Source organism: Dermochelys coriacea, chromosome 4 (assembly GCF_009764565.3).
Source record: "Dermochelys coriacea isolate rDerCor1 chromosome 4, rDerCor1.pri.v4, whole genome shotgun sequence".
In the NCBI taxonomy this organism is placed as follows: domain Eukaryota; kingdom Metazoa; phylum Chordata; order Testudines; family Dermochelyidae; genus Dermochelys; species Dermochelys coriacea.
This window is the reverse complement of record NC_050071.1, coordinates 145962248-145985591: the sequence shown is the minus strand read 5'-3', so window position 1 is coordinate 145985591 and position 23344 is coordinate 145962248. Positions and strand designations below refer to the sequence as shown.

At 45.8% G+C, this 23344-nt stretch overlaps 1 protein-coding gene across 6 annotated transcripts in view; it reads right to left on the bottom strand.

Annotated features, from left to right (window-relative positions):
- LOC119854624 (dedicator of cytokinesis protein 2-like) overlaps positions 1 to 23344 on the bottom strand; it is a 337122-nt gene that overhangs the window by 159600 nt on the left and 154178 nt on the right. For all 6 annotated transcript variants that reach the window (XR_006280678.1, XR_006280679.1, XM_038399401.2 and 3 more), the window contains 3 exons: positions 11963 to 12033; positions 9544 to 9650; positions 4707 to 4834 (listed from right to left, as the gene is read on the bottom strand). Coding sequence is in view for 4 of the 6 variants with exons in the window: in XM_038399401.2 (XP_038255329.1) it covers positions 4707 to 4834; positions 9544 to 9650; positions 11963 to 12033 (306 nt within the window). In the remaining 2 variants the exon portion in view is untranslated. The remainder of the gene's footprint in view (positions 1 to 4706; positions 4835 to 9543; positions 9651 to 11962; positions 12034 to 23344) is intronic.

Sequence of the window (23344 nt, the reverse complement as noted above, 5' to 3'; positions counted from 1 at the left end):
AAGAAATAAGAAGCGATGCAATGGATAAGACAGAGTCTGTCTGGGCAAAAATTACATTGGGGAAGAAAACTAGTAAAGCCTCTCCTGCGATAGTGCTTGGGGTGTGCTATAGACCTCCGGGATCTAATTTGGTTATGGATAGAGCCCTTTTTAATGTCTTTATTAAAGTAAATACTAATGGAAACTGCGTGATCATGGGAGACTTTAACTTCCCAGATATAGACTGGAGGACCAGTGCTAGTAATAATAATAGGGCTCAGATTTTCCTAGATGCGATAGCTGATGGATTCCTTCATCAAGTAGTTGCTGAACCGACTAGAGGGGATGCCATTTTAGATTTAATTTTGGTGAGTAGCGAGGACCTCATAGAAGAAATGGTTGTAGGGGACAATCTTGGCTCAAGTGATCATGAGCTAATTCAGTTCAAACTAAATGGAAGGATTAACAAAAATAAATCTGCAACTAGGGTTTTTGATTTCAAAAGGGCTGACTTTCAAAAATTAAGGAAATTAGTTAGGGAAGTGGATTGGACTGAAGAACTTATGGATCTAAAGGCAGTTGAGGCCTGGGATTACTTTAAATCAAAACTGCAGAAGCTATCGGAAGCCTGTATCCCAAGAAAGGGGAAAAAATTCATAGGAAGGAGTTGTAGACCAAGCTGGATGAGCAAGCATCTTAGAGAGGTGATTATGAAGAAGCAGAAAGCATACAGGGAGTGGAAGATGGGAGGGATCAGCAAGGAAAGCGACCTAATTGAGGTCAGAAGATGTAGGGATAAAGTCAGAGAGGCTAAAAGTCGAGTAGAGTTGGACCTTGCAAAGGGAATTAAAACCAATAGTAAAAGGTTCTATAGCCATATAAATAAGAAGAAAACTAAGAAGGAAGAAGTGGGGCCGCTTAACACTGAGGATGGAGTGGAGGTTAAAGATAATCTAGGCATGGCCCAATATCTAAACAAATACTTTGCCTCAGTCTTTAATAAGGCTAAAGAGGATCTTGGGGATAATGGTAGCATGACAAATGGGAAGGAGGATATAGAGGTAGATATTACCATATCAGAGGTAGAAGCGAAACTGAAACAGCTTAATGGGACTAAATCGGGGGGCCCAGATAATCTTCATCCAAGAATATTAAAGGAATTGGCACCTGAAATTGCAAGCCCATTAGCAAGAATTTTTAATGAATCTGTAAACTCAGGAATAGTACCGAATGATTGGAGAATTGCTAATATAGTTCCTATTTTTAAGAAAGGAAAAAAAAGTGATCCAGGTAACTACAGGCCAGTTAGTTTGACATCTGTAGTATGCAAGGTCCTGGAAAAAATTTTGAAGGAGAAATTAGTTAAGGACATTGAAGTCAATGGTAAATGGGACAAAATACAACATGGTTTTACAAAAGGTAGATCGTGCCAAACCAACCTAATCTCCTTTTTTGAAAAAGTAACAGATTTTTTAGATAAAGGAAATGCAGTGGATCTAATTTACCTAGATTTCAGTAAGGCATTTGATACCGTGCCACATGGGGAATTATTAGTTAAATTGGAGAAGATGGGGATCAATATGAACATCAAAAGGTGGACAAGGAATTGGTTAAAGGGGAGACTGCAACGGGTCCTACTGAAAGGCGAACTGTCAGGTTGGAGGGAGGTTACCAGTGGAGTTCCTCAGGGATCGGTTTTGGGACCAATCTTATTTAATCTTTTTGTTACTGACCTTGGCACAAAAAGTGGGAGTGTGCTAATAAAGTTTGCAGATGATACAAAGCTGGGAGGTATTGCCAATTCGGAGAAGGATCCGGAGATTATACAGGAGGATCTGGATGACCTTGTAAACTGGAGTAATAGTAATAGGATGAAATTTAATAGTGAGAAGTGTAAGGTTATGCATTTAGGGATTAATAACAAGAATTTTAGTTATAAGTTGGGGACGCATCAATTAGAAGTAACGGAAGAGGAGAAGGACCTTGGAGTATTGGTTGATCATAGGATGACTATGAGCTGCCAATGTGATATGGCTGTGAAAAAAGCTAATGCGGTTTTGGGATGCATCAGGAGAGGCATTTCCAGTAGGGATAAGGAGGTTTTAGTACCGTTATACAAGGCACTGGTGAGACCTCACCTAGAATACTGTGTGCAGTTCTGGTCTCCCATGTTTAAAAAGGATGAATTCAAACTGGAGCAGGTACAGAGAAGGGCTACTAGGATGATCCGAGGAATGGAAAACTTGTCTTATGAAAGGAGTCTCAAGGAGCTTGGCTTGTTTAGCCTAACTAAAAGAAGGTTGAGGGGAGATATGATTGCTCTCTATAAATATATCAGAGGGATAAATATAGGAGAGGGAGAGGAATTATTTAAGCTCAGCACCAATGTGGACACAAGAACAAATGGGTATAAACTGGCCACCAGGAAGTTTAGACTTGAAATCAGACGAAGGTTTTTAACCATCAGAGGAGTGAAGTTTTGGAATAACCTTCCAAGGGAAGCAGTTGGGGCAAAAGATCTATCTGGTTTTAAGATTCTACTCGATAAGTTTATGGAGGAGATGGTATGATGGGATAATAGGATTTTGGTAAGTAATTGATCTTTAAATATTCAGGGTAAATAGGCCAAATCCCCTGAGATGGGATATTAGATGGATGGGATCTGATTTACTATTGAAAATTCTTTCCTGGGTATCTGGCTGGTGAATCTTGCCCATGTGCTCAGGGTTTGGCTGATTGCCATGTTTGGGGTCGGGAGGGAGTTTTCCTCCAGGGCAGATTGGAGAGGCCCTGGAGGTTTTTTTTTGCCTTCCTCTGTAGCATGGGGCATGGTTGACTGGAGGGAGGCTTCTCTGCTCCTTGAAGTTTTGAACCATGATTTGAGGACTTCAATAGCTCAGACATGGGTGAGGTTTTTCATAGGAGTGGTGGGTGACATTCTGTGGCCTGCGCTGTGCAGGAGGTCGGACTAGATGATCAGAGTGGTCCCTTCTGACCTTAGTATCTATGAATCTATAAATTCATCCTTACAATCAAGCTAAGAGTCATTATCATTGGCTCATTTCACTGTACGACCTTTGGTCAGGGCTGTGCTTCCCTTGTATACCTTTCCCTCTCTGGGATGCGTTTCCAAAATGTGGCATGGCACCTGCTGCCTTTCAGAGAGGAAATCTGTCTTACTCCTAGGAATGTTGGTAGAGCTCTCTGCTTCATGCTGGAAGGAGATGGGTAAGACTCTCACACAGGATTTTGGCATGGCTGAGCTGACGGGCTGCTCTGTTAAAAGGGACATTATACTCAGGCCTCTTCTGCCCATCCCCACTGAGTAGCCAATGCTGGCATCCTTCAGAAGGTGGATGTCTCAACCAGCTCCACTCTGGTCATCTCTGCATCTGCCAGGGGAATAGTTGTATTAGAGGAAAGTTGGGGCTCAGAGTGTCCAGGCCTTGTCCCCTCACTTCACCTTATAAAGGAGCTCCTTGAGAAAAGGACTGTACCATGTACCCTGAAGTGATTATGAGAGCCTCAGAAAGTTGCAACTGAATGGGCAGGAACTGGAGGGTTCAGAGGATGTGGCCCTGTTGGTCTAATCAGAGCAGCTTTTGGCTAATTTTCAAAGGTAAACTGGTCAGAAGCAAGTCTGATGGATGAGGGTCACTCCTGGTGCTTGTGAGTGGCAGCTGGTGAACATTAGGCTGGCTGTGTAGCCAACACCAGTGGTGCTGACGTAGGCAGGGCTCAGATATTGCAGTGCCTAGTGTGAGAGGCAGCTCTCTCTCTGGGCCAAAACCGAAAAGGTCAAAAACTGAGTGTGGACCTTAAAGACAGCAGTTCCAACTGACCCTCACAGGGGAGCTAGTCTGGAGCTCATTCCTTCTCAGAGGAAACTCTGAGCTCTATTCCTGACTCTGCCACAGGCTCTATGTGACACCTTGGGCAAGCCACTTCATCTCTCTGGGCCTAATGCTAATAGCCCTTTGTTCCTCTTCACCTTTGTCTGTCTTGTCTATTTAGATTGTCAGCTCTCCATATCACAGACTGTCTCCTGTTATATATCTATATAGCAGCCAGCCAATGGGTGACCTCAGCTGGAGCTTTGAGACACTACAAACAAATTTAAAAAAAATGTAATAATTCCATTTGCTCTGTCCTGTAACTCACATGGGCTGGGCAACTTCCCCTAGGTCTAGTACACAGGGAGAAGGGTCAGCCCACTGGGAGGGAGATATATTGACAAAGTTTTAAAGGGGTTTTCCACTAGGGCTCCATGATGCTTTGGACCTTCTATTTCCTTAGGGTCTCCCCATCCCATGGGGAGGGCTTGCAGGTGTGGACAGGAATTATAGGGCTTCCCTAGGGCTTGCAGATGACTATGGTATTAGGCACCCATCACTGCAGTGGGGGCCGTGGCTTGGCCCATCAAATCGTGATGGTTTGACTCAGATATAATTGCTGTGGTTTCATCTCTGAAGGCTTTAGCAGCTCCATCTTGTTTAATGGGGAAGTGCCTGGGACAGTTGGCTAGTTCCAGGCAACCCCTGTTATGCCCCCTGGGTCTCTTTCCTCCTAGGTCTGTAGAAGGAGGGGGAATACCAGCCTGAGCCCCAGTGTTTGTCCCCACAAGGGAGCTTTGTGCTCAGCCTAGCTCAAACCCATTTGACCATGTAAGGCCAACACCACGGCTGGACAGGGCTGACAGCTAGTGCTTAGGGTAATGGGGGTTTTACCTTCTGGGCTTTGTACAACACCTCCAGGATACTGCTGAGCAGCTCAATGCAAGCCTCCTCCTCCTCTCCCTTCTCAATCAGCTCCCGGAGGATGGGGATTGTAGTATGCAGCAGCATCTCTCGACACACTGCACAGATAGACAGAGATATTAGTTGTGAGATGGGAAGGGGGCAAACACAGAGATCTCACCGTCCTGGGGAGGGAGTGGGCCAGAGAGGGGCAGACGTTCAGGCTCGGGTTGGAGCCCAGGCTTTACGACCCTTCCCCCTTGTGGGTCCCAGAGCCTGAGCCCAAAGGTCTCCACTGCAATTAAATGGCCCCGCAGCCAAAGCCCCTCAAGCCCGAGCCAGCTGACATGGGCCAGCTGTGAACGTTTAATTGCACTGTAGACATGGAGAGTTCACCACCTCCCTAGGGAAGCTGTTCCAGTGGTTAATTCCCCGAGTGTTAAAAACGTGCCTCTTATTTCTATTCTGAATTTGTCTGGTTTCAGCTTCCAGGTACTGGACCTTGTTCCGAAATCTTTGCTCATCTAAGTACTTATAGGCCCTGACCAAGTCACCTCTTGTGCTACTCTTGTCTTGGATAAACTAAATAGCCTGAGCTGCTTCAGACACTTATCAATAGTTGTGGCTATGAAATCCTCATTTCTTTATTATTTTGTCCTTATGGCCCCCATTTCTCTATTGTTTGTCTGTATGGTCTCTGTCTGGTTCTTAGATTGTTTCTGTATGTTGTATAATTAATTTTGCTCGGTGTAAATCAATTAAGGTGGTGGGGTATGATTGGGTGAAGAATTGTTTTACAATATGTTAGGATTGGTTAGAAAATTGTTTAGTAATAACTTAGTACAATGATTGGTTAAGGTACAGCTAGGCAAGACTCAAGTTTCGCTGTATAAACTGGGGTCCAAAAGGAAGTTCTAAGGAACCAACTCCAGGACACAGCCCCGAGATCAGAGCTGCCAGACCTCAACACACTACAAATGACACAGTGCAGAAACTGGAGTTCCCCAGTTGACCTGAACCTGACTGGCTATCGAGAAAAGTTCATCTGCCTTATTGGGAGTGTTGAGCATTGTATGCTTAGCGTGTGCCTTCTGTTTTGGTGATTGTTAATAAACTGAGGTTAAGTAGGATATTACTCTGCAAGGCTCTTTCACTGGTAAAAGACCCAGCAGACCCGCAGAGTGTAAGATTATTCCTTGAGCCCAGGGAAGGGTAAACGTGGGTGCCCTATAGCATAAGGTTATGCCCTGAGCTCTAGGGACTGGCTAAAGGTGGGTGCCCCTAGAGTATGGGAGTACAGAGAATTCTGTACAGGTAACACCACCTTGTCCTAGCAGCGACAATTCAGGCCATATATTGATGCTAACCATGTTTGCAACTTCCTGAGCTGCAGTCTGGCATGTTGCACTACACAAGTACAGGCGGCCATGTGACCCAGCAGCCTGAGGCACTCACGTGCAGTTGTGAGCTGGTAAGCTTTCATTAAGTACTAGATGTTGAATGGTTTTCAATCTGTTTTGTGGTAGAAAAGCTCTGGCCTTTCTGGAGTCGAGGACTGCTCCAATGAATTCTGTTGTCTATACAGATTTCAGTATTGATTTTTCTTGAGTCACTAAGAGCCCTAGAGCTTTGAATATGGATGGAGCAGTGGAGACATTGGGCAGATTCTGACCCGCCTCTGGTCCGCCAGTCATCTCGGTATGGGAAGATATGGATGCCTATTTTTTTTTTTAAAAGATGAGCTGCTACCAGCACCGTGCACTTTGCGAATACCCAAGGAGCAGCTGCCAGGCTGAATGGAAGCCCTGAGAACCGTCAGCCATTCACCACAAATCTGAGAAACTTCCGATGGTTGGGTCATATTGCAATAGGGAAGTAAACGTCACTCAAGTCGAGGGCAGCATACCAGTCTCCTTGTTCCAGGGAAGGGATAATTGAGGCTAGGGTAACCATGCAAAATTTTATTTTCTTCAGGAATTTGTTAAACTCTGTAAATCTTATATGGGCCTGAGACCTCCTTTTATCTTGGGGATCAGGAAGTAACAGGAATAGAAGCCTTTTCCCCCAAGGCCCAATGGTACTTCCTCTGTGGCCCCTTTCTAAAGAAACTGGACCTCCCGCTGAAGAGAGTGGTCCCTGAAGAGGGACAGGGAGAATTACATTGGATGACATACCCCTGTCCTACTGTGCTTAAGACCCACTGGTCTATAGATCCAGGCACTTAGCAAGCAGGACAGACAACTGGTAAACAAAAAAGGAGGACCCGATGGAAGTGAGGAGACTGGTATATTATCCTCAACAACCCCATCAAAATGCCCACTTGGAAGGTGTGTCTTGATGGGATGAGCTCACTGATGTTGAAGAGGAGGGAAGTGGAGGTTGCCTTCTATAGCTCCTTCCCTTTTTTCTCAGCTGAAAGGGCTGTTGACAAAAATGCTTTCTTTTTGTCGCTGGAGTGTAGATTCCAAGGGACTTCAGAGAAGGGCCTACAAGTGAAAGGTCCTGTATGGTTTGTTGGACTTCTGCAGGTAGCCCAGAGGACTGAAACCACAGTAGGAAGAAAGCTTGAGACATAAGCCCTTGTATCAGAGGCCTGGTATGAGGCTGGAGGCCTGAACTAAAGTAGTGGTCAAAACTTTGCTGCCATAAAGCAAAGTTAACTGGTGAGCAAGAGGCAGGCCCTGCTCACAGAATCTGGCAAGAATAGGGCTGATATTGCTGAAAGACACATTCCTAAGTAGTGCTAGGTATAAGAAATATACATGCAAACACATTCCAGAAGGATGGGACAAGAACACCCTGATACCAGCACATTCCCCAAAGATAACAGGAACACACAGACCCATCCTAAAGATAAGGTTAGGATGACAGCATGATGGAAAGAGATGTTTTGATCGAACCAAAAAGTACAAGGCCTTGAGTGGCACCCTAATACATCAGAGGTTGGCACCCTGATACGTCAGGGCAGTATGTAACTTGTTTGTATCAGTGTGTAAAAAGATCTCAGAGAGAGTGTCTTTGGCCAGCCGAGAGGAGAAATGGAAAGTCCCACCATTCACTCAAGTATCGGAGGTAGCCGGGTTAGTCTGTATCCACAAAAACAACAAGGAGTCTGGTGGCATCTTAAAGACTAACAGATTTATTTGGGCATAAGCTTTTGTGGGCTAGAACCCACTTCATCAGATGCCACCATTCATTGAGCTGCATTCATTGCTTTAGTATCCTCATAGAGTCTGCCAAATTCTATTACCATGCTTTGTTGACAATAAAACTGGCCTGGCACGTTAGTACCTTAATGGATCCTGTGGTCATTGGGCAGTTATCTCAAGCCATTGTGGTGAACAGACATGCAAGGACATGGGCGTGTGCTGAGGAATGTTCTCTGTGCTGGCTCCCTACTGGACAGAATCCACCTCCAGGTCTCCTGCCAACTGTTCAAAGCCCTCCATGGGACTGGCTCCAGTCCCAGAGCTTGCCTCTTCTTCCACAACCATGACCTCCAACAGCAGCCATGTTCCACCACAATAATAAACAGTCTGCTAGTGGGGGTGGAGTGGGAGGCAGAACTTCCACAGAAGCCAGTCTCAGATGATGGAATTTACACTTGCAAGAAGTGGTAAGAACGAGCACCTGTGAGTTTGTCACCCAAAGTGCAGGAGTGCCTGCATGTACAGGCACTGCCCACTTCAGCATGTGTCCAGAACCCTGGAACACGTGCATGTGCTCTCATGCCTGGCTCCTTACTAGAGAGGGTTCAGTGCAGAGTCTGTACTGGGGTGTGTGACAAAGTGGGAATTTTCTGTAATATTTTTATGAATCATATGTGTGCTTCCGTTTCCCTCTGTACCTTAGAATCATAGAAGATTAGGGTTGGAAGAGACCTCAGGAGGTCATCTAGTCCAACCCCCTGCTCAAAGCAGGGCCAACCCCAACTAAATCATCCCAGCCAGGGCTTTGTCAAGCCGGGCCTTAAAAACTTCTAAGGATGGAGATTCCACCACCTCCCTAGGTAACCATTCCAGTGCTTCACTACCCTCCTGGTGAAATAGTGTTTCCTAATATCCAACCTAGACCTCCCCCACTACCTTGCATTGGTACCGGGGGTTAAAAACCATTCACACTCACCTGGAACAGTGCAGGAGACATGATGGCACCTAACTGTCTGGGTGGAATGACTGGATTGTTAAAAAACTGGTTGAAACTGACCTAGCTGAACAGGAGATCCAGAGACAATGAGACCACCCACAACTGAACAATTGACATCTGGCAGCAGGACACCCCATAAGGCGTATCATGTGAACTAAGCTAAGAACAAAGGGGAGAAGGTGTCAAGGTGGCTGGAATAATGACTGCCCTTTGGAGGGCCTCAGCTACTTTCACTCAGAGTTAAGGACAAAGAGAGGGAGACGGCATGAAACAGGGTCCATAGCAGTTTGGCTATGGAAACACAGAAACCTTCCTTTCTGTGTTCTGACCTAAGGACTTTCAGACTCCATAGGCCAGGTGCCTAATAAGTTGTTACCTTGTTTTGGAGAGGCTGCCTGGCGACACTGGAAAGACTCAGAGCATTGCGCCCTGAAGGGGCACGGGACAAGCTTCCCACAGGAGTCTGGCTTGGCTGGTTTGCTGCTGGGAGCCATGGAGAGAGAGGGATTGCAGGTGCCCAAAGGCCCAGACTTGGAGATCACGGGCCTGCCCTGTGAATTGTGTGGGTTTTTGAAGCCTGGCACACTAACAGGGTCACTGCCAAGGGACTGTTTACATGCTGGTCATAGATCAGGCCCTGTGGATCTGTGATAGGGGGCTCCCCTTAATGTCCCCCACTTACCATAGGACTGGAAGATCTTGCTGTTGACTATGTCTGTCAGGGACTGCAGCTTCTGCTTCAGCAGGTGCAGAGGGGACAGGTTCTCAAAGAAATCCTGCAGCAAGCACCTAAAGCTCAGACGCAAGGGGACTCAGTTAGGTGATAATATATAAAATCTCCAGAATAGGGATGTGATAGGGAAAATCCCAGGGATCTTCAAGCTACAAGGGTTTCTTTCTCCCTCCTGGGTGTATATTCTCCAGCCTAACTCACTCAGCCACTTTCCTGCGCTGGCCACTCACTGCACCAGCAGCTGTCTCTGTTTTGAGGAAGAATTCAAAATGGATGACAGGTCATTTATTGATTGCACCTCTTCCCACAGGTGGGATTGGGCAAATTAGTGGGTAGGGCTGCTTAGAGTGTATAGATCTGAGCCTGATAGCTGACAGGCAGGTTGGATCAGGGAAGCAATGGGGTATGTAGGCTTTGGGAGGGTGGTAGACATTTTGTGCATTTTGGTCACACCTACTAGAGATAAGGTTGCAAGTCGGCTTCCCATATAAAAGCCCCCCTACAATGTTTGTATGTTTGTAGATTTCTAAACTGGTCTCTCCTCCCATCTCTTACGAATGGCAGTTTTTTAAGACAGGCAATGCCAATACTTTCTTTGTGCCTTAAATTGAACCTAGACCATTATAAAAGAAAACTGACAGTCAAGAAATTATAGAAAGATGTTCTCTGTTGTGGCTTTTCTTGTTAAATGTGGAGCTTAAAATAATGTCTTTGTGGTTGTTATTAAATGTTGTACCAAAAAATCCCTCCCGCTGAAGAGAATGTTACTGTAGAACATCCCGGACTGTCACCTATGGAAGAGAACGTTACTAGGAATAGACTCTAGAAGTACTTCCTGACTTTCTGGAAATTTTAACTATTTAGCTTTAAATCGCAGTTAAACTCTGAAAAATGAAATATGTAAAAATGGCGGAAGCTTGTTCAACAACTCTGTTCCTGGTAAGTATTCAGAGTTTGATCTTCTAACTTCAGTGATGGAAATCAGTTTCTGCTGCTTTTTACTGCTATTAATCCTGCAGAGCCAACACAGACAAGAAGAGAGGGAGTTGTTCCTCCTTGGGTATCAGCCATAGGGCTCCGATGAAGTGAGCTGTAGCTCACGAAAGCTTATGCTCTAATAAATTTGTTAGTCTCTAAGGTGCCACAAGTACTCCTTTTCTTTTTGCGAATACAGACTAACACGGCTGCTACTCTGAAACCAGCCATAGGGCTGTATATCAAGTTCCAGTCAGTGGCAGCTGCACAAGACCACTAAAGATACGGGGGCTGCATAGGTATTCCTACTGGCAGCATCTGACCCATGGAACTTTTTAACTGATCATTATATGCAAGACAGATAAACCCCAGGGAAAGTTCACAGAGCAGGGACTGAGAAAACAGGTTTATGTATCATAGAATCATAGAATATCAGGGTTGGAAGGGACATCAGGAGGTCATCTAGTCCAACCCCCTGCTCAAAGCAGGACCAATCCCCAACTAAATCATCCCAGCCAGGGCTTTGTCAAGCCTGACCTTAAAAACTCCTAAGGAAGGAGATTCCACCACCTCCCTAGGTAACACATTCCAGTGTTTCACCACCCTCCTAGTGAAAAAGTTTTTCCTAACATCCAACCTAAACTTCCCCCACTGCAACTTGAGACCATTACTCCTTGTTCTGTCATCTGCTACCACTGAGAACAGTCTAAATGGAGTACCATTTGAGCACACTTAAAATTTTCAGGTTTCAGAGTAGCAGCCGTGTTAGTCTGTATTCGCAAAAAGAAAAGGAGAACTTGTGGCACCTTAGAGACTAACAAATTTATTAGAGCATAAGCTTTCATGAGCTACAGCTCACTTCATCGGATGCCAGTCTCTCTTTTTTAATCAACCAATCTCACTTGGATTCAGCAATCACCTTTTTGAAATAGCCACCACTCCTCCTACCACAACTTCTGCCTATTGCACTCCCCATCTGGATGCAGCATTTCCATTCCCCACCCAGAAAACAGTGCAATAGCCACTCACTGGGAGGCCCTTTCCTGGGAGAATCATCTGTCTTCACTGTCACCTTATTTCCTTTGCTCCAGTTCAGAATTATTTATGTTGTTTCAATTACACCAGTCCTTTGTCCTCCACATGTGACCTGTGCCCACGCTCATTGATCCTGCAGTGTTAATTTACTGACATCACCTTTAAATACACATCAGTGGAATGTGATGTCACAAATGCAAGATGAGGGCATCACTGCAGGACTATTGGAAGGTGAGCCTGGGTGGCAGGGGGAGGAAACAAACATACAGGACACCCTTTACAAATACACATGCCACTCCGTGGAGAGAGTGACCAAGCTTGGTGCATTGGCTGAAAGAAGGAGAAAAGTGTCCCTTACCCCAGCACAGAGGAGTCGAAGATCTGAAACACGTCTTCCAGGATCGAAGGCAGGTACTTCAGAGCAGCTCCCTGGAAGCAGAAATCAGCAAAAAGAGCTAACTAACTACTGGGCTATGTTTTATTAACAGACTTTAGAAGGACACAATTACTAGAAACCTTACTGCTCTGAGTGAAATTCATATTGTGCAAAGAGCCTGCAGCAAGCCGCTGCACTATTTAGACCCTATTTAAAGGCCCCTTGAATTTCATCCTGACTCCAAACATAAGACTGAGGCGGATGCACAAAGAAGTTTCTCTCTGATTCAGTATACTTCATGTAAACAAACCCACAACATTACTACCATAAACAGTAGCTCCATGAGCTCCCCTTCCCCAAATGGAGAAATTTTGCTGAGAGCATTTACTCTTATTAGACCAACACTAATCAGAATCAGAAAAAACTGACTGTGATAATTCAAACATATTGTAGACAGGAATAACTGTTTCAGGTCTTTATTTTAAAACAGAGGAAGAAATTTCATGAAGAAAATTGGATTCTCCCTTATATTTGTACAGGCACAGTCCATCCCACAGAGAGACCCCAGGCTCTGGGGCTCCCACAATAATATGATTTGCTGCCACCATATTCCCAAATGGAATAAAGTTTTCTCATATTCCATAAAGGAGGGGCTGGGTCTTCTCTCTAGAGTCTGGGTGAATGTCCTTTTCAGATGTCCCTCAGCAAACCTACACAGCAATCAGAAAGTCACTTTCCATTGTGAGACAGAATTTTTGTCTTCCTCTGTTCCGTTAAAAGTAAAACATTTGTTAGCATCATATTTAGATCCATTTTGCAGTCTACGAGTCACTTCAGAATTTTTTTCCCCAGTGGTTCTCTAGCCCATCCCACGAGTGTCCTTCAGGTCTGAGCTGCAGCCATGGCTCTGGTGTTTCCTCTGGAGGTTCAACCTCCATATAGTCTTCGATGTTCTGCACAACTTCTGCCAGCACACACAGCCATTGCTGCTGCACACATATCTGCAGCCTCCCAAGTCTACTAGTAAATTCACCAGTTCTCGCACTGTCCAAGATTCTGACCACAACCATTGATCAGTAGGTCAACTGCTATCACAAGGAAAAGCGCTCTCCTAAAACCAGTGGTCCCACGTCTTGGAGATCTCCAACTGGTCCAGGATGGCAGCTTTGACAGCCTCATAGCTGGTGCCAGTGTCCTCATTCAGGGCCAAATACGCAATCTTTTACTCAGTGAGCAGCAGCAGCTCAAAGGTGCAGGTCAAAAGTGACCTGGTGGGCCTGAGGGTTCCTCCTGGACAGAGAAAGGTTGATATCCATAAGTAACCTGGGTTCTGTCTCTGGAACATCTGTTCTTGGAACTGTCTCTGCTATTCCTGCTGCTCTTTTATAGATTCCTAGATTCCAGTCCCAGAAGGGACTACTGTGATCAGAGAAGTCTGGTGCTTGCCAGGAGCTAGGATTCACAATGTGATGGAGAGACTGCCGAGACTCATCAAGCCCTCGGATTGCTACCCCTTCCTGCTTCTCCACATGGGCACCAATGATACTGCCAAGAATGACCTTGAGCAGATCACTGCGGACTACGTGGCTCTGGGAAGAACGATAAAGGAGTTTGAGGCGCAAGTGGTGTTTTCGTCCATCCTCCCCGTAGAAAGAAAAGGCCTGGGTAGAGACCATTGAATCGTGGAAGTCAACGAATGGCTATGCAGGCGGTGTTCGAGAGAAGGCTTTGGATTCTTTGACCATGGGATGGTGTTCCAAGAAGGAGGAGTGCTAGGCAGAGACTGGCTCCAACTAACAAAGAGAGGGAAGAGCATCTTCGCAAGCAGGCTGCTAACCTAGTGAGGAGGGCTTTAAACTAGGTTCACCGGGGGAAGGAGACCAAAGCCCTGAGGTAAGTGGGGACGTGGGATACAAGGAGGAAGCATGAGAAGGAGAACGCAAAAGGGGAGGGCTCCTGCCTCATACTAGGAAAGCAGGACAAACAGAAAGTTATCTCAAGTGCCTATACAGAAATGCAAGAAGCCTGGGAAACAAGCAGGGAGAACTGGAAGTCCTGGCACAGTCAAGGAATTAGGATGTGATTGGAATAACAGAGACTTGTTGGGATAACTCACATGACTGGAGTACTGTCATGGATGGATATAACTGTTCAGGAAGGACAGGCAGGGCAGAAAGGGTGGGGGAGTTGCACTGTATGTAAGAGAGCAGTATGACTCCTCAGAGCTCAAGTATGAAACTGCAGAAAAACCTGAGAGTCTCTGGATTAAGTTTAAAGGCGTGAGCAACAAGGGTGATGTCGTAGTGGGAGTCTGCTATAGACCACCGGATCAGAGGGATGAGGTGGACGAGGCTTTCTTCCGGCAACTCACGGAAGTTACTAGATCCCAGGCCCTGGTTCTCATGGGAGACTTCGATCACCCTGATACCTGCTGGGAGAGCAATACAGCGGTGCACAGAAAATTCACGAAGTTTTTGGAAAGTGTAGGGGACAATTTCTTGGTGCAAGTGCTGGAGAAACCAACTAGGGGCAGAGCTCTTCTTGACCTGCTGCTCACAAACCAGGAAGAATTAGTAGGGGAAGCAAAAGTGAATGGGAACCTGGGAGGCCGTGACCATGAGATGGTCGAGTTCAGGATCCTGACACAGGGAAGAAAGGAGAGCAGCAGAATACGGAGCCGGAACTTCAGAAAAGCAGACTGACTCCCTCAGGGAACTGATGGGCAGGATCCCCTGGGAAAATAACATGAGGGGGAAAAAGAAAAGGAGTACCCGTGGCACCTTAGAGACTAACAAATTTAAGGTGCCACGGGTACTCCTTTTCTTTTTGCGAATACAGACTAACACGGCTGCTACTGTGAAACCTGTGATTATGAGGGGGAAAGGAGTCCAGGAGAGCTGGCTGTATTTTAAAGAATCCTTATGGAGGTTACAGGGACAAACCATCTCGATGTGTAGAAAGAATAGTAAATATGGCAGGCGACCAGCTTGGCTTAACAGTGAAATCCTTGCTGATCTTAAACACAAAAAAGAAGCTTACAAGAAGTGGAAAATTGGACAAATGACCAGGAAAGAGTATAAAAATATTGCTTGGGCATGCAGGAGTGAAATCAGGAAGGCCAAATCACACCCGGAGTTGCAGCTAGCAAGAGATGTTAAGAATAACAAGAAGGGTTTCTTCAGGTACGTTAGCAACAAGAAGAAAGTCAAGGAAAGTGTGGGCCCCTTACTGAATGAGGGAGGCAACCTAGAGATAGAAGATGTGGAAAAAGCTAATGTCCTCAATGCTTTTTTTGCCTCTGTCTTCACGAACAAGATCAGCTCCCATACTGCACTGGGCAACACAACATGGGGAGGAGGTGACCAGCCCTCTGTGAAAAAAGAAGTGGTTCGGGACTATTTAGAAAAGCTGGACGAGCACAAGTCCATGGGGTAGGATGCGCTGCATCCGAGAGTGCTAAAGGAGTTGGCAGATGTGATTGCAGAGCCATTGGCCATTATCTTTGAAAACTCATGGCGATCAGGGGAGGTCCCGGATGACTGGAAAAAGGCTAATGTAGTGCCCATTTTTTAAAAGGGAAGAAGGAGGATCCTGGGAACTACAGGCCAGTCAGCCTCACCTCAGTCTCTGGAAAAATCATGGAGCAGATCCTCAAGGAATCAATTCTGAAGCATTTAGAGGAGAGGAAAGTGATCAGAAACAGTCAGCATGGATTCACCAAGGGCAAGTCATGCCTGATTAATCTAATTGCCTTCTATGACGACATAACTGTCTCTGTGGATGAGAGAAAAGCAGTGGACGTGTTGTTCTTTGACTTTAGCAAAGCTTTTGACACGGTCTCCCATGGTATTCTTGCCAGCAAGTTAAAGAAGTATGGGCTGGATGAATGGATGATAAGGTGGATAGAAAGCTTGCTAGATCGTTGGGCTCAACGGGTAGTGGTCAATGGCTCCATGTCTAGTTGGCAGCCGGTATCAAGTGGAGTGCCCCAAGGGTCGGTCCTCAGGCTGGTTTTGTTCAATATTTTCATTAATGATCTGGAGGATGGTGTGGATTGCACCCTCAGCAAGTTTGCAGATGACACTAAACTGGGAGGAGAGGTAGATACTCTGGAGGGTAGGGATAGGATACAGAGGGCCCTAGACAAATTAGAGGATTGGGCCAAAAGAAATCTGATGAGGTTCAACAAGGACAAGTGCAGAGTCCTGCACTTAGGACGGAAGAATCCCATGCACCGCTACCGACTAGGGACTGAATGGCTAGGCAGCAGTTCTGCGGAAAAGGACCTTGTGGTTATAGTGGATGAGAAGCTGGATATGAGTCAACTGTGTGCCGTTGTTGCCAAGAAGGCCAATGGCATTTTGGGCTGTATAAGTAGGGGCATTGCCAGCAGATCGAGGGATGTGATCGTTCCCCTCTATTCGACACTGGTGAGGCGTCATCTGGAGTACTGTGTCCAGTTTTGGGTCCCACACTAGAAGAAGGATGTGAAAAATTTGAAAAACGTCCAGCGGAGGGCAACAAAAATGATTAGGGGACTGGAATACTTGACATATGAGGAGAGGCTGAGGGAACTGGGATTGTTTAGTCTGCGGAAGAGAAGAATGAGGGGGGATTTGATAGCTGCTTTCAACTACCTGAAAGGGGGTTCCAACGAGGATGGATCTAGACTGTTCTAAGTGGTAGCAGATGACAGAACGAGGAGTAATGGTCTCAAGTTGCAGTGTGGGCGGTTTAGGTTGGATATTAGGAAAAAAGTTTTCACTAGGAGAGTGGTGAAGCACTGGAATGCGTTACCTAAGGAGGTGGTGGAATCTCCTTCCTTAGGAGTTTTTAAGGTCAGGCTTGACAAAGCCCTGGCTGGGATGATTTAGTTGGGGATTGGTCCTGCTTTGAGCAGGGGGTTGGACTAGATAACCTCCTGAGGTCCCTTCCAATCCTAATTTTCTATGATTCTATGATCATCTAGTCTGACCTCTTGTATAGCACAGGCCAGAGACCTGCTCCAATAAATTCCTAGAGCAAAGCTTTTAGAAAAACAACAGTCTTGATTTAAAAATTTCCAGTTATGGAGACTCCACCACAACCCTTGGTGAATTGTTCCAATGGTTACATGTCCAGTCTGAATTTGTCTAGCTTCAACTTCCAGCCATTGGACTGTGTTACATCTTTCTCTGCTAGAATGGCGAGTCAATTATCAAATATTTGTTTCTCATGTAGGTACTTATACCCTGTAATATTTCAGTAAGACTAGCTGCTGCTCTTCCACCATCCACTTCAGGACATCTCCCATTTATATCTCTTTTGCAAAGGGGGTTCCTTCTGGCACCATATGTGAGGAAGAAAGGAAGGATGAGCCAATGGTTAGGGCACTAGCTCAAATTAATTTCTCTGCTCTATCACAAACTTGGTGATTGCTAATAAATTGACGTTAAGTAGGATATTACTCTGCAAGGTTCTTTCATTGGTAAAAGACCCCGGAAACCCGCAGAGTGTAAGATTACGCCTTGAGCCCAGAGAAGGGTAAACGTGGGTATCCTATAGCATAAGGTTATGCCCTGAGCTCTAGGAACTGGCTAAAGGTGGGTGCCCCTAGAGTATGCAAGTAACAGAGAATTTTGTACAGGTAACATTACCTTGTCCTAGCAGCGACAATTCAGGCCCATATACAGATGCTAACCATGTTTGGTTAAGGTACAGCTTAGTACCTTAGTACAATGATTGGTTAATGTACAGCTAAGACTCAAGTTTCACTATATAAACTGGGGTCCAAAAGGAAGTTCTAAGGAACCAACTCCAGGATACAGCCCCGAAAGCAAAGCTGTCAGACTTCAACACACTGCAAATGACACAGGGCAGAAACTTCAACAAAAAAGCTTCAAAAACAGACTCCAACGAGAGACTGCTGAATTGGAATTAATTTGCAAACTGGATATAATTAACTTAGGCTTGAATAGAGACTGGGAATGGATGAGTCATTACACAAAGTAAAACTATTTCCCCATGTTATTTCTCCCCCCCACCCCACCCCCCACTGTTCCTCTGATATTCTTGTTAACTGCTGGAATTAGCCTACCTTGCTTGTCACCATGAAAGGTTTTCCTCCTTTCCCCCCCTGCTGCTGGTGATCGCTTATCTTAAGTGATTAGTCTCTAAGGTGCCACAAGTACTCCTTTTCTTTTTGCGAATACAGACTAACACGGCTGCTACTCTGAAACCTCTCCTTACAGTGTGTATGATAAACCCATTGTTTCATGTTCTCTGTGTGTGTGTATATAAATCTCTCCTCTGTTTTTTCTACCAAATGCATCCGATGAAGTGAGCTGTAGCTCACGAAAGCTTATGCTCTAATAAATTTGTTAGTCTCTAAGGTACCACAAGTACTCCTTTTCTTTTTGCGAATACAGACTAACACAGCTGCTACTCTGAAACAGGGCAGAAACTGGAATTCCCCAGATGACCTGATCCTGACTGGCTATCAAGAAAAGTTCATCTGCTTTATTGGGAGTGGTGAGCATTGTATGCTTATTGTGTGCCTTCTGTTTTGGTGATTGTTAATAAATTGAGGTTAAGTAGGATATTACTCTGCAAGGCTCTTTCACTGGTAAAAGACCCTGTAAACCTTCAAAAGATTAATCCCAGAGCTAGACTATTAATCTGTACTAGACCCACTAAATCGACCGCCAATGCATCGATCACTACGCGTCGATCCCCAGTAAGTGTAGACAAGCCTTAAGAAACTAAAACTGAAGGGAAAGAAAAATAAAACTTTTTTTTTAAATAACTGGCTAAGTAAAGTCTAATCAAACTATCTAAGAGTTAATAAGCTAAAACTACGATGTAAACGATTTTCTCTTCTAGAGATTTTCGAAGAGGCAGCACGGCCACTGAGCTGTGTCTGCTGCCGAGGACGTAGAGAAGGAACAGAGGAGGTCGGGTCGTGCGCGCGCTACAAGAGACACCAACAACACCGCGAGACAGCTGCTGCGCGCGCACACCCTGACCGAACACTGCTACCTAAAATCTCCGATCTCTGGCACAGGGACACACTGACACCTAAAGTGGAGCACCCACACGGACACTACTTGAAGAAGAATCTTAAAGTTCATGAAACAAGGAACAGCTGTATCATCCCTCAAATTATTTATTTTTATTAGACTGGTTTATATAGCACTATTTAACTGCTGCATGAAAACCAACACAAACCCACTATATGGTCAAGCAACAACAACAACAAACAGTTCTCAAAGACCTCCAGAAGTGGAAAAGGCCAAATCCAAACAAGAGCAGGTTTTGCATTTGTTATCTCCGTACACTTTGGAATCTGCTCTCCCCTTGGTTTGGAGAAAGTGAATAAGGAAGTGTTATTTACTCCTTCCCATAACAAAAGAACCAGGGGTCAACCAATGAAATTAACAGGGAGCAGGTTTAAAAGAAAGATAAGGAAGTATTTCTTCAGACAACACACAGACAATCTGTGGAACTTGTTGCCAGGGGATGTTGAAAAGGCCGAAAGTATAATTGGGTTAAAAAAAGAATTAGATAGGTTCATGGAGGATAGGTTCATCAATGGCTATTAGCCAAGATGGTTAGGGATGCAACCCCATACTCCAGATGTCCCAAACATCTGACTGCTAGAAGCTGGGACTGAACGACAGGGGATGGATCACTCAATAATTGCCTTTTCTGTTCATTCCCTCTGAAGCTTCTTGCACTGGCTACTGTCAGAAGACAGGATACTGGTTTAGATGGACCACTGATCTGACCCAGTATGGTCATCCTTTTGTTCTTATGGGTTTTTTTTTACCATTCTTGTATCAGTGGAGAACAGATCCCTTTGCTGCTGGGCAGCTTCCCAGAGAGCTCTGGGGTTTTCTTTTGTGACATACCTGCAGCTTACTAGATAAAGCCTTTACTCTCACTCAAACAAATACGTGTCTGATCCTTGCTTAAGGAAACCATTTCTTGGTGCTGACTTCTTGTGACAAACTACGACCATAAATATCTGTGTGAATGGCATATTTGGATCAGTATCCCAACATGTGATTTATGTGCTTGACTGGCCTGGTCTACACTTATAAAGTTTTACTGGCATAATTATGTTGGTAAGGGGAGTGATTCTGGGGTCTGTGTACACTACACAGCTTTTAGAGACACGGCCGTGTTGACATGGCTGTGTCGCTAAAAGTCAGGCAGTGTAAATGCTGTTTGTCGGCACTTTTGCTGACAAAATACCTGCACCCCCTGTGAGTGGGGTACGCATTGTTGACAGGAGAGCGCTCCTGCCAACAACAAGCTGTTTACACTGCCACTTACCACGGCAAAACTTTTGTCTTTTGGGGGGGAGGGGGGACTTTTTTAAGCATCTGTGAATGACAAAAGTTTTGTCGTTCAATTGGCAGTGTAGACAAAGCTTTTGATGACATAGCTATGCCAGTAAAATTCCTAGTGTAGACACTATTATACTGGTATAAAGTACTTCACCAGATTAGAATAAACTTTACTTGTATAAGCACTTTTATACTCGGATAACTACATCTACACCAGGGTAGTTTTGCTGTCAAAACTTGTAAGTGTAGACAAGACCTAAAATGGGATGAGACAGTTTCAACACTGGGGAAAGAGGAGGAGGCCCTTTTGCCTTACAATTTATACTTAAGGGATATTAAAAGACAATGACAGAGCTAATAGCCTTAATGGCTCTAGTCTGCTCTCCTTGGGAAGCACCCAAATCAGTTTGAACACAGTGGGTCAGACTGAGGCTTTGCCTACACTATAAATGCTTTGCCAGTACAGCTATACCATAAAAGCAATACTGGCAGAGCCCATAGGCACTGACTTTGTGGGTGCTCCGGGGCTGGAGCACCCACAGGGAAAAATTAGTGGGTGCTCTGCACCCACCAGCAGCCAAGCTCCCCGCCTCACCTCCGCCTCCTCCCAGCACACTGCGTCTCCAATCCTCCCTCCCTCTCAGTGCTTGCCACCGCCAAACAGCTGTTGCAAGCTCTGGGAGGGAGGGGGGAGGAGCGGGAATGTGGCATGCTCAGGGGAGGAGGTGGGGAAGTGGCGGGGCCGGGGCGGGGATCTGGGGAAGGAGTCGAATAGGGGCAGGGAGGGGCTGAGTTGGGGCAGGAACTTTGGGGAAGGGGTTGGGATGGGGGCAGGGGTGGAGTCGGGGTGGGGCCAGGGGCAGAGTGGGGTTGAGCACCCACCGGTGCCAGGAGAAGTCGGCGCCTATGGCAGAGCCCCCTACTGTAGTCATAGCCTATGCCAACAGAAGGTGATTTTCTGTCAGTATGGTCACGCCACTTCTACGAACAACACTATCTGTGCTGATGGAAGCTCTCTTCTGTCAGCATAGCTGCATCTACATGGAGGTCTGGCAGCATAATAGCTATGTTGGCTAGGTATGTGGAATGTACACACAACACGCTAAACAACACCGCTATTCTGGCAAAACTTTGTTGCATAGACCTGGTGTGAGAGACCCTCAGTCTCTCAGGAGACTGTGTTTCTTGACTTTAGCAAAGCTTTTGACACGGTCTCCCACAGCATTCTTGTCAGCAAGTTAAGGAAGTATGGGCTGGATGAATGCACTATAAGGTGGGTAGAAAGCTGGCTAGATTGTCGGGCTCAACGGGTAGTGATCAATGGCTCCATGTCTAGTTGGCAGCCGGTGTCAAGTGGAGTGCCCCAGGGGTCGGTCCTGGGGCCCGTTTTGTTCAATATCTTCATAAATGATCTGGAGGATGGTGTGGATTGCACTCTCAGCAAATTTGCGGATGATACTAAACTGGGAGGAGTGGTAGATACGCTGGAGGGGAGGGATAGGATACAGAAGGACCTAGACAAATTGGAGGATTGGGCCAAAAGAAATCTAATGAGGTTCAATAAGGATAAGTGCAGGGTCCTGCACTTAGGATGGAAGAATCCAATGCACCGCTACAGACTAGGGACCGAATGGCTCGGCAGCAGTTCTGCAGAAAAGGACCTAGGGGTGACAGTGGACGAGAAGCTGGATATGAGTCAGCAGTGTGCCCTTGTTGCCAAGAAGGCCAATGGCATTTTGGGATGTATAAGTAGGGGCATAGCGAGCAGATCGAGGGACGTGATCGTTCCCCTCTATTCGACACTGGTGAGGCCTCATCTGGAGTACTGTGTCCAGTTTTGGGCCCCACACTACAGGAAGGATGTGGATAAATTGGAAAGAGTACAACGAAGGGCAACGAAAATGATTAGGGGTCTAGAGCACATGACTTATGAGGAGAGGCTGAGGGAGCTGGGATTGTTTAGTCTGCAGAAGAGAAGAATGAGGGGGGATTTGATAGCTGCTTTCAACTACCTGAAAGGGGGTTTCAAAGAGGATGGCTCTAGACTGTTCTCAATGGTAGCAGATGACAGAACGAGGAGTAATGGTCTCAAGTTGCAATGGGGGAGGTTTAGATTGGATATTAGGAAAAACTTTTTCACTAAGAGGGTGGTGAAACACTGGAATGCGTTACCTAGGGAGGTGGTAGAATCTCCTTCCTTAGAGGTTTTTAAGGTCAGGCTTGACAAAGCCCTGGCTGGGATGATTTAACTGGGACTTGGTCCTGCTTTGAGCAGGGGGTTGGACTAGATGACCTTCTGGGGTCCCTTCCAACCCTGATATTCTATGATTCTATGATTCTATGATTAGATGAGACTAAATATCCGTGTAAGGTATTTGTTGGTTTAAACTCATTTTCCTCTAATATTTTGTTCCAGCTACTATATGAAATAAACAGAAATATTGGTTTTAAGAAAGTTTTTGGTCAATGTCACTGGTCACAGGTTCCCAAAGGCAGGAAATGCAGGTGTGTGAAACCCAGGCAGACCTGGAGGATGGCAAGTGGTTAATTTACACAAGGTAGTTTAGCTAGGGCCTGACCTAAGGGCTTGTCTGCATGGGAAAATTGACTGGCCTGAAGACAGCGGTATAACTAGGGTTACCATATTTCAAGTTCCCAAACAGAGGACACTGCTGGGGGTTGGGGGGGAGGGAGGGAGAGCTGGAGGGATATTCATTTTTGGGGGTAGTGGAGAGGTATTTGGGGGTGCTGAAGGGTGTGTGTACTGGGAGGGGTATTTGGGGGTACTGGAGGGGTATATATACTGGAAGGCATATTTGGAGGGTGCTGGAGGTGTGTGTGTGCTGGGAGGGATATTTCAGGGGTGCTGGAAGGATGTGTGTCTACTGGGAAGAGTATTTGGAGATGCTGGAGGGTGTATGTGGAGTAGGAGGGGTATTTGGGGGGTGCTGGAGGGTGTGTATGTACTGGGAGGGTTATTTGGGGGGTGCTGGAGGGTGTGTGTATACTGGGAGGGTTTTGTGGGGTGCTGGAG